The 10,651-nt window shown below is 41.2% G+C and overlaps 1 protein-coding gene and 1 long non-coding RNA gene across 2 annotated transcripts; one reads left to right on the top strand and one right to left on the bottom strand.

Annotated features, from left to right (window-relative positions):
- Window positions 1–7,029: 7,029 nt before the first annotated feature.
- tnfrsf11b (tumor necrosis factor receptor superfamily, member 11b) lies at window positions 7,030–10,392 on the bottom strand. Its single transcript, XM_004574228.4, has 5 exons — window positions 10,292–10,392; window positions 10,020–10,107; window positions 9,297–9,690; window positions 8,368–8,544; window positions 7,030–7,930 (listed from the first exon to the last, which is right to left on the bottom strand). The coding sequence occupies exons 1-5, from the start codon at window positions 10,297–10,299 to the stop codon at window positions 7,593–7,595; spliced, it is 1,005 nt and encodes a 334-aa protein (XP_004574285.1). The 5' UTR covers window positions 10,300–10,392; the 3' UTR covers window positions 7,030–7,592.
- On the top strand, window positions 9,589–10,373 carry LOC105940477 (uncharacterized). Its single transcript, XR_001167263.3, has 2 exons — window positions 9,589–9,718; window positions 10,266–10,373. It is a non-coding gene; the product is annotated as an uncharacterized LOC105940477 (long non-coding RNA).
- Window positions 10,393–10,651: the final 259 nt, after the last annotated feature.

Genomic DNA, 10,651 nt, shown 5'->3' with positions numbered 1-10,651 from the left:
GGCCTCTGGAGAACTTCAAGACATGTTGAGGAGCTAATTTAGACATTTAAATCAGCTGTGTTGCATCAAGGACACATCTAAAACCTGCAGGACACCGGCCTTTGAGGCCTGGAGTTTAATTTTGACACATTAAGAGTGTATCTTGTGTTATTAGACAGTTTTAAGTGAAGATGAGACAGGAAAGCATGGAAGACCTGCAGCAAGGGACCATGGGTCAGAACCAAACCGAGGCTGCTGCGGCACCATCGCCCATGTTGTTGGAGATAACCAAACATGCTGCTTGGTAATGAGACATGTTTAAATCACTGACTGTAGCTTTGAATTCCCCTGTTGGAGTTTTATTAAAACTTTTGATTCTGCACCTTTTACTGTAAACGCTTCTGTTTTTAGTTTTCTGCAAAATAAAAAAAGCATGTGTATTTTTATCATGGACACAGTGCTGCTTTTATGCAGCCTGAAGAAGGCTGTCACCTGATGATGTACCATAACCAACGCCTTTTTAAAGGATGGTTGGAGACGTATCATGTAACCTCTCACCCAGCTAAGAGAGGTTCAGTAAAAGATCTCCACCCACACTTCAAACTAAGGTTGGAATGTTCATCCGGTTTCCCCACATAGGTGGAGCTCTTAAGCTAATGTCAAGAATAGCTGGTAAAGCAGCTCATTTAAAACAATTCCAGTAACGGTAACATTTTCCTTCATACCAAAAGGCAGCTGATGTGTAGATTTACAAGAATAACCTGCAGCAGCACTTTGTTTACAAGGCAACATCAGAAATGTAATTTACAATTTGGAAGTAAAAAACTACTCTTAATGGTTATCCAGTGCTAAACGTTGATTTATACATCTGTACATATACACCACATAGTTAATCAGGCTTATGGGCATATTCTTAAGAACAAACACAACAGACTGGAGAGTTTATCTCAGCCATGCTGCTGAATGCTTAGCATCGTAGCATCATCTGCTACAGAGCGACAGCACGCTGCCTCTTCAGCACTGAACTGAGCAGCAGTTAGAAACCAAGGCAGAGACGCTCTCGATGTGTAGAAAAAATCCAAATAGAGGTGTTGCTCTGCATTTTTGCTAAATAAATAAAATAATAAGACAGAGCCACTTTTGCAGTTTCAGACAAAAATAATCAGACGACACTAATGACCCGTTAATAACAGCTTTTGGAGCCTTGCTCTCATGTGATGATAAATCGCACACAGTCGAGAGTGGAAACACTCAGTAAGCTTCTGTAGCTAAAATGTTTCTACAAGCTGGCCCGAGTCCATCGTTCCAGTTAAGGACGTGAGGCTGTTTTTCTGAAGAAAGACTGGTCGCCGTGAACGCTGATAACAGCAGCATTCACAGGAACTAAAGTTTTAACGGGGAGAACGCCATAAAGGAAGTCATACTGCTGCGTGCCTCGAGTTGTGTGAGCCCATTCTCTGGCTTTGCTCCCAGGGCCTGGACACAGCAGGCTTTACAGGAGAATTTCAGGTCAGGGGCCAAGAAGAGTCAACTAACTAAGAGTCAGCTGAGGCTACAAGACAACGTCAGAAAGCACACAACTAACAACAGTGTTTAAAAAATAGTCAGCTGACATCCAGGAGAAATTCTTGTGATTTCTTGTGCCCCATCGACAGCTTCAGCTCTTGTCTAAATGACAAGTTACTCAATTCAGGTTTTTTTTTTTAATCAATATGTAAATAAGGACCAAATAAAATCCATGAATAAATTCAAAGATCCTGGCATAAATTTGCAACCATACGTCAGTGTTTCCTCAGGCTTTACAGTAAAGTCGTGGTTAGTGATATTCATTAGGTGTTTTGCTGGTTTCATGGTTAGATTTTGTGTTCACAGCTTATTATTAAAGGAGGGATGAACTGATGGAATTCAGGTGATTCAGTTTGTTCGGGTCTGTTGATTATTGTAAGGCTTCAGCCTGAAGTTCCTGACTGGAAGCATAAGATAAACTGATTATTAAAACAGCAGAAAGTGCTTTGTCACTATGAAACCAGCCAATGACTGAGCTTCCTTGTTGGAAGTGTGACAGTGTAGAGACAGTTCTCATCAGGAAGCAACACATTACAGCAGTGAAGCTGTCCCTGGTTTCCCCCGTGGATTTCCTTATACAAGCAGGCAAACCCTTTCCCATGAAAGAAGCAGTCCTGTCTGTTTGTTTTTAACAGACCTTGTGAAATGCAAAACTTTTCCAATTACCACACAGTGTCTACGAAAACAGGCGTTTTTAAGAGTTGTCCACACTTTCTTTATTTGCATTGTTTATCGTGACTGTCCAGAACGTTCTTTCTTCATACCGTGTTTGTTATTCAGCACTACAGGAATTAGTGACACAGCGGTTAGGTGGCTGGGATAGGCCCTGAACTGGATGCATGAATAAGAAAATGGATGGAGTGGGTGGAACCATTTTCTTCATATAAAAAATGAAAACCTTGCATTTGTATGCTGTGTGCGCTGACTGAAAATTAGAAATGGAATAAGGATGTGGAAATTTCTGTCAGCTAGTTCCAAGTTTACTTTTATTAGCCATCTTGCACCATCAAATACCTTTTAAAGTGGTTAATTTCACTGAAAGCATGTCCACTAATTTGTTTCTCCAGTGTTGTTACCAAAGGAAACACAAAGCGAAACAGATGTGGCCACAGTGGTAAAAGGTGAGATTCTAGAGATTAAGATAAGATAAGATTAAACTTTATTAATCCCTCGGGTGGGTTCCTCTGGGAAATTCGGTTTCCAAAAAAGCACAGCACCGACAGAAGTTACAGAATATTATATACACACACACACATATATAAATACAGAGACATATATAAATAAAATATACAAAGGGGATAAATACGAATAAAAAATAAAAATAAAAATACAAGTGAAATTGCACCTTTCGAGTATGGAGTCTATTGCACCGTTGACTATTAACAAAAGTATTGCACAGTGAGGTGAAGAGGCACTACAGCTTAGTTGTTCCCCCCTCCTTTGTCCTCCTGTCTCCCCTCCCTCTCCCCTCCAGAGAGGAGTTAAACAGTCTGATGGCGTGTGGGACAAAGGAGTTTTTAAGTCTTTTAAAAAAAAGTATTTAAAAGTTTTTATTTCAACAACTATGCCAAACTTAAGCTGGACTGTATTTGTTTTGGTAAAAGAAAAATATATTAAAAACAAGATAAAGCAAAGACAAAAGAAGTGCTGAGCATTGTGTCTGGATTCAGTGAAAAATGTTCCCATTTTGTTGCTTGTTGTTTCACAATTGATGTGAGATTTTATCAGACGTGTGCGCGTCTGTTTTGTTTTTTAATGACTTGAGCATATGAGGAACTCAAGTGTCAGTTTTTACTCTTCAGTGGAATAAAAATGACATTTATTATGTCATTACACAGTGAAAGGTCTCCAGGAAGTGATAAGAAGGAATAACACAGTAGTAAATGTTTCCTAGAAGCTCACATGAGCTGTACACTTTGATCTTTAAAAGTCGGAAGTACATGTTTGCTTTGGAAACGTGTCGTGACATGTAGGAAACCAGGAGGCCTCTGAGAGCACCAACTTTACTCAGAGCATTGTTCCACATCATTTGACCTGGAAGAAGACGTCAGAATCCTAAAGTAACGTTATATTTAAAATCCCTATATATCATTCCTAATATGCTTACATCAATGCAAACAATAGCTCTTCTATTGGCCTTGAAGGAGAGGTGCTTTCTATACGCTGACAATACCCACCATGCTTTTTCTCATTTTTTTCAGTGGATAAGTCATTAAGTTGACCCTGAAGACTTTGGGGCCTGTCAGCCACACTCGAATGGATTGTTACCATGACCCCACTCTGCACCCCTACAAAGATTTTATCAGCATCCCCTCGAAACTTTTCGAGCTACATGCTTACAGACAGAATGTGCGCAAAAATGGACCCTCCTTGGCGAAGGTAAAAACATTCTTGGCTTTATATATCTCCTTCTCCAAAGTTACGCCAACACCGATTCAACACTCACTTTGTGTCCGTCAGTCAAGTGTCCGTTCCATCTTACTGTGACATTGTGGGCCAGAAGAATTTCCCTCGAGGCTCATTACTGTAACCAATAACCTTTCAATGGGACGAGGAAAAAAAAACATTTATGGGAATCTTCTTGTCCCGATTACTCATAGGGTTGAGCACCGCATTCTGCTGTTTTGGTCATGCAACACAGAGTCAAGGTTAGTGAACGTGATGCACCTGCAACAGAATTGCAAACGTGCTTTCCTGGTATTTGCAAGGTCACGACACAAAGTAACTGAGGACATCAAAGACAAACAAGAGTGCTATTAAAGCCTCTCCAGTAGTATTGTAGATAATAAATTTAATCTCAGATAAGTCTCGAAACACATGGACAATTATGTGAAGATAAATTACAATATTGGTCTTCCTGCCAGGAACATATTTGAATTTTTTTACTGGCACAATTATTATTCACCCAAAAGGACTTCCTTCATTATGTTTCTTTGACGGGGGAATTCAACCGAGGAGTTTTGGCTCCAGCTCGCGGTGCAATATAAGCTAACAACAGTAAGGAGAAAAGAAATAACTACAAATCACACTTCAGAGTTACTGGAAGAATAAAGCATGCTGGTTCAATCAGTTTTATAGTTGCAGTTCTCCAGTCAGAGATTGATCTCTCTACACCACAGGTGTCGAACTCCAGGCCTCGAGGGCCAGTATCCTGCAGGTTTTAGACGTGTCCTTGATCCAACACAGCTGATTTAAATGACTAAATTACCTCTTCAACATGTCTTGAAGTTCTCCAGAAGCCTGCAGGACACCGGCCCTCGAGGCCTGGAGTTCGACACCCCTGCTCTACACCAACCACCTCCTTTGGCACTACTTGCACTCCTTTGCTCCTTCACACAGGGCTCTGTCATAATCTGAACCTTTTAGCCACTGGAGCTTTTATCTCAGCAAACACAGACATGCACAGACACAGGCTATGGAGCTCACCGGCTTTCATGCTTTACCATATCACTTGCTAACGGAGAACCCATTCTGCAGTGACCCAAAATAATCTGAACAGCAGTACACGCAGTCACTGTGGCTGACCAAACGTAAGCATGCATGTTATTTAACCACAGTGTGTGTGTTTGGATTAGTGGAGAAATCTCGTGAGTGGAATTCAAGCTTCTGTTGTGATCCATGACTAAAAAACCTCCAGTGAGCATGAGTGGACTCTTATGATGGACATGCTGTGACACACTTGTGCTGGGCCCCTGGGTGGCAGTTTTTAGTGTTTAACTGCTGTAAACCTGTCAGAAAAAAGGAAGCTGGAAGCAGAAATGGGAAGTACATTTAAAGGTCACAAGAGAATGTTACTGGCTGACAAACATGTGACACTGGCTGACCAATAATGCATGTGTATCCTCCTGTGGGTTGCAATACTCTGTAATGAAGCTCAGACCATCTGATGACATCCCCGTCTTTGCTGTGGTTTGGAGACTTGGAGGGCTTTTCCAGTCACTTATCTTAATTGTAATGAGGTAGTGTGCAGCAACGCTCCGCGGCCCTCTGTGAAAATGTAATTTCCCCCTAAACCCTAATAACTGGTTGTGCCACCCCATACGGAAAAGAAATAGTAAAAACTTATGTGATTACTCATGAAAGCGGCCACTTTCTCATTACTTTCATACATTGTTTTAGTAAGTATCAGAAACATACAAGTTTCATTATATAATTTTCAAATCAAATCAAATCACTTTTTATTGTCACATCACATGTGCAGGCACACTGGCACAGCACATGCGAGTGAAATTCTTGTGTGCGAGCCCCACAAGCAACAGAGATGTGTAATTTTTCAACGGATCTTATATCTGTTTTCACACTTATATGCTTTTCATACAAGTTTCACACAAGACAGATACAAACTTTATAAGATTTATATATATATCTTTTCCATATGGGACACTGGGCAGCAAGAGTTGCAATCAAGTGTCTGTAATAACTGTCAGGGAGTCTTTATTCTATTTGGGGGGATTTTGGCAAACTCTTTTTTGCAGACTGAATATCCCATTCAAGGTTATTCCAAAGTAGCCCGATCGGATTAACATCTAAAACCTCTTTTGCTTTTGAAAGCTTTCACAGGCAGGCTTGCTGGTGTGTTTTGCCTCACTGTCCTGTCACATAACACAACTGTGTTTGAGCTTCAGGCCACAAACTGATGGACGGACAGTCTGCTTCAGAATTTTCTGGAAGAATTGAACTTTTCCCGTCCTCTTCCTTTTGTTTGAATCATGAATTCTAACCTAAACTGAGACGAGTGAGGGCTCCAGTTCTCCAGCCTTCTCCCAACTTTAGATAAACAAAGTGTGGAGCGGACAGGAAAGTGGGGGCAGAGAGAGACGTGACAAAGGGCCGTGGGGCAGACTCAACCCCGGGCCGACCGCTGTGAGTTGTATGACATGTGGTCGCCTGAGCTAAACCGGCACCCAACTCGGTTACATTTTTAATAATAATAATAATAATGGATTGGATTTATATAGCGCTTTTCAAGGCACCCAAAGCGCTTTACAATACCACTATTCATTCACTCTCACATTCACACACTGGTTAAGTGACACTTTCACTTTTTTTTGGCATAACTGGCACTGTAGATGGATCTGTAAACTTTGAAGGGGTGGGGGTCAGTTTTTCTTCTTACAGTCTCTGAAGCCAGGCTTGCAACAAAAATGACTCTCGGTACTAGAGAGACCTTGAAAACTAACTAAACAAATAAATTGCCACTTTTTATGTTTGATATATTAATTTTATTTTGCATTACACAAAGCTTCAGGTAGACTAGCATAGCCAAAAGAGCTCAAAATAAACTGAACTCATTGTTTACATATAAAAATAAAGATGGCTAACAGGCTACACCATCTTCTCTTTCTACTCGTCTCGGGCTTATAAATAGCAAAATAAATTACAAAGTTCACACATCGAGCTGTTACACATTGTTAAAGCTTTAAAAGCCTTGAAATGAGCAGAACCGTTGCAACAAAGAAAGAGGTAGGTCAATTTTTTCTCCTGTAAAGGTTAATACCAGCATTTCTTTATTAAGTCTGGAGCATATTTCTGTTTTCACTTCCAGAAATAAAAATGGGTGTTTTTAAATTCAGTGCTTGTTAGTTTAGAAACACAGGTGAAACATTGTCACTTTGCTGGGAACCTATAAAGTGATAACTGACACAAGTAGATCCTAGAAGTAGCAGATAAGTCATCAATGTACTATTAGCAGCACATCATTGACAAAGGATTTAAAAAAATGTAACATTTTGTAACTAAAGTGAGGTGTTTTTTTTTTTTTTTTTTTTTGGGCCAATTTAAAAAAAAAAAAAAAAAAAAAAAAAAAAAAAAAAAAAAATAAAAAAAAAAAATAGAATGACAAAACAATCTTAATGTTCAAATGAAACCAATGTTTATGGTAACAAAAAAGTGCCAAAGCCTGTCTTCAGTGCATTTAAACTAACGAAGCAACTTTCTAATACAAAAAGATTTTAAAACGAACAATACACAAGGAAAATTCTTTGGTGCCTGTGCATGATATATATATATATATATATATTTATTTATTTTTTTCTCTTAATCTCAACCTACTTTGGCACATTAACCATCTCCACCTCATTCCCTCTACACTCAGTTTTCAGCTGACTGTCAACTCTTTTCAGCTTTTGGTCTAACCTCTCACCAGCGCCGCTTGCTCCAGCGTTCGTCAGTACTGATGGAAGCTTCCGAATCTCCTCTGCTGTCGCAGATGCTATCCAGGCGTTGAGCCGTTGGTGAAGCTCTGAGGAGTTCAGCTCTGTGTTTCTTCCCTGTCTCTTCCCATCCTGAGATGGGAGCTTGTGCACAATTCGACGCAGCCGCTTGATATTTATGTTATGGTGCACAAAAAAAGCTGGGAGGATTTCTCTGAGGTAGTCGGCACCATCTGCAAAAAGTACAGACAATCAGTAGCTGATAAAGAAATGGAGCAATGCTCTGACAGCAAGATGGTAACAAGGCATTCAGATAAAACATTTTGCGTGGAAGAGCCATTCTTATTATTATAGAAACTGATAATAAGCCATCAGATATTCTTAGACTAATGCAAAGTTATGGTTATAGGTGATTTCCACACCTTGAGATATGAAAATGAAACTGTTTATTGTATTTACTGGAACTGTTCCAGGTGGAAGGAAGAAGCTGTTTGAACACAGTTGTTTTACTCCCTCTGATAACCAAAAGCCAAGTCTGTGATCACTCACTAAGAGCTGACATAAACACCCGTAAAATCATCGTCATTTTCAGATTTTCTTCCTTTCTGTTTCTTTTCAGATTTAATAAATTCGTATGCATCCTTTTGCCTTTTTAAACTGCTCATCTCACCTTTGAGATCTGCGCAGTTTGCACATACATTATTGTGCCAGGAGGAGCCCCTCAGTGCCAACTGCAGTCCTGCACCACTGCAGCTCTTGTGCTCTGTGCAGTTGTGATGAGCAGAGGAAACCTCGGAGAAGGTGCCGTCAGAGCAAGTCTGGCACACGGTGTCCTCATCAGGTGTACCTGGAAAAGGTAATGAGTACTTTGATGAAGACACCTGAGATCAGTCGTGTAACAAATGGAATATTATTTGGGATAGGTTAACAATTAACATACTAATCGAAAGGAATAAAACCAAACCCTTTTGAACTAAGTGAAATCGCCCTCGGCTCAATGTGCTAAAAATGCAGTAGGTGTAACAGTGGTCCTGCTAAGACTCTGTGTCGCTGTACCCTGAATGAATACATGTAGTTGCAGTCTTTTCCCCTGTGTGGCAGCAAACTACAGTCTTGAAATTCAAACTGAGACTGTGCACTTGCTTCAGTCCAATGCTGACAAAAAAGCAACACCTACAGCTTCCTAAAGCAATCCTGCTCTTTGTTGCTGTGTTGGCTTTTCAGTAGAAAAACCAAAAGCTGTAAGATGGCCAAGACAACTGTTGCAGGCAAAATTTAAATTGCACAGAATGTTTGCAGTGTGGGAAGAATGACAGTGTCATAAAGACTGTCAGTTTGTATTTGCTTAGTGTTCTGAAGATGTCATCTGTGCCAAAGAAACAGCGTCATTGTTGTAATATATAAATAGGCACATAATTCAGGAAGCAGGCTATTTTGAGTTGTTGTTGCCCTTTTACACAGCAGAGCGGCAGCAATTTCGATGCGTCATAGGAGGAAACCTAACAGCACTGCTATGACACCTCAAAATACGTGCTGCAGAAAACACATTTCCCTATGATGAAAAGCTCTGAGCTCATGCAGCAGCTCTGCGCACTCTACCTTTGGCCCGCACTCCTTGTCCGGGTGGACACGCGCTGTGTGGGAGGCACATGTCGTACTGCGTCTTGTAGTAGTACCCCGGTTTGCACTGGCACTGGCAGTCACTGTCCGCTGTGCACGGGGTCTTCACCACCTGATTGTGACTGCAGACTCCGCAGCGCAGGCACCTCCCGATGTGGTTCCACACCTCAGTGAAGGAGCCGTGCGGACAATTTGCGCAGTCGCTCTTCCTCTCGGACGAGCACTGAGATCGCAGGTATGTCCCAGGGGGACAGCGGTCACAGCTCACCGGCGACCCGGTGATGGGGTCTCTGCTTTCAAAGGTCATGGCCACGCTGTCGACTCGAACGACGTGCAGTGAGAGCAGCACCACCGGGAGCACCGATAACGTCATCTGGAAAGAAACGAGAAAAGTACCAACGGTGAGTGCAAGGAAACATCAAAGTCCGGCAAAATCCAAGAAGGAAATAAGAAAATAACTTCAAGGAAAACAGAAGCGTCCGACAGACACGTGGAACAGATGAATCTCTCTCTTATTGGCTACTCTTAGAAGTAGTCAAAATAAATGAAAACTGTAGGTCTCCATGCTAAAAACGTCTACCTCACATTTTTACCAAACTCAAACAAAAATCTTTACTAAACGAATAAATGCGTCCACGCGAGCTTGTTCTACAATGATTAGCGTGAGGAGGGAATCCCTCAGACGCTGACGACGTCACCTACCATTGCAAACAGCTGGGGTGTGTGCGCTGCAGCAGGATTCGTCTCTGTCAGGAGGATTGGCTTCGGCTTCCTCTCCTCGCTATTTAAGCTATGACGCCCCCGTAAAAAAATCAATACACAACTTTAGGATGCGTCATCATCACCGCATGACTCCAGCTAATTTGTATTTTAAAAAAGGCTTGTATTTATCCCCAGTTTAATTACTTCTTACAGCCTACATTTACATTTTTTTATATCATCATACAGGTTTGGGATGTCTGTATAAACACTACCTATCCATCCTGCGGGATGCTGCATTGACTGGACTCCCACCAGAATGAAGAACCTTTAAATAAAATAAAGCTGCTCCTCGGATTTTCTTTATTTCCTCTTCTTCTTCTTTTTTACTGTTCAGTTGTTTTTCTCTCTCTTTCCGGTTGGTGTTGGGTAACACTGAGCCCACGGTGCGGTTTGACAGGTGCTTTGATGTGGTAGATCCTGAAACTGTGGTGCGATGTAAGTAATGATGATACATCATGCGTTGAAACGATACTAGGGAAGCAGTCCAAGCTGCCGGGTATAAAAGTGGGTTTAAATAAAAATTACAAGCTGGGTGGTCGGAACACTCACTGTGGTGTCTGTGGAGGGGCTGA

This window comes from Maylandia zebra, linkage group LG22 (genome assembly GCF_041146795.1).
Source record: "Maylandia zebra isolate NMK-2024a linkage group LG22, Mzebra_GT3a, whole genome shotgun sequence".
Classification (NCBI taxonomy): Eukaryota; Metazoa; Chordata; class Actinopteri; order Cichliformes; family Cichlidae; genus Maylandia; species Maylandia zebra.
The sequence above is the reverse complement of the archived record's forward strand: the minus strand, read 5'-3'. Positions and strand labels throughout refer to the sequence as shown.

Coding starts and splice junctions, on each gene's coding strand:
- tnfrsf11b (XM_004574228.4), bottom strand. Junction 9,691..10,019: donor CACCCCAGCTGTTTGCAATG/GTAGGTGACGTC, acceptor GTTTCTTTCCAG/ATGACGTTATCGGTGCTCCC. Junction 8,545..9,296: donor ACAAGGAGTGCGGGCCAAAG/GTAGAGTGCGCA, acceptor TACCTTTTCCAG/GTACACCTGATGAGGACACC.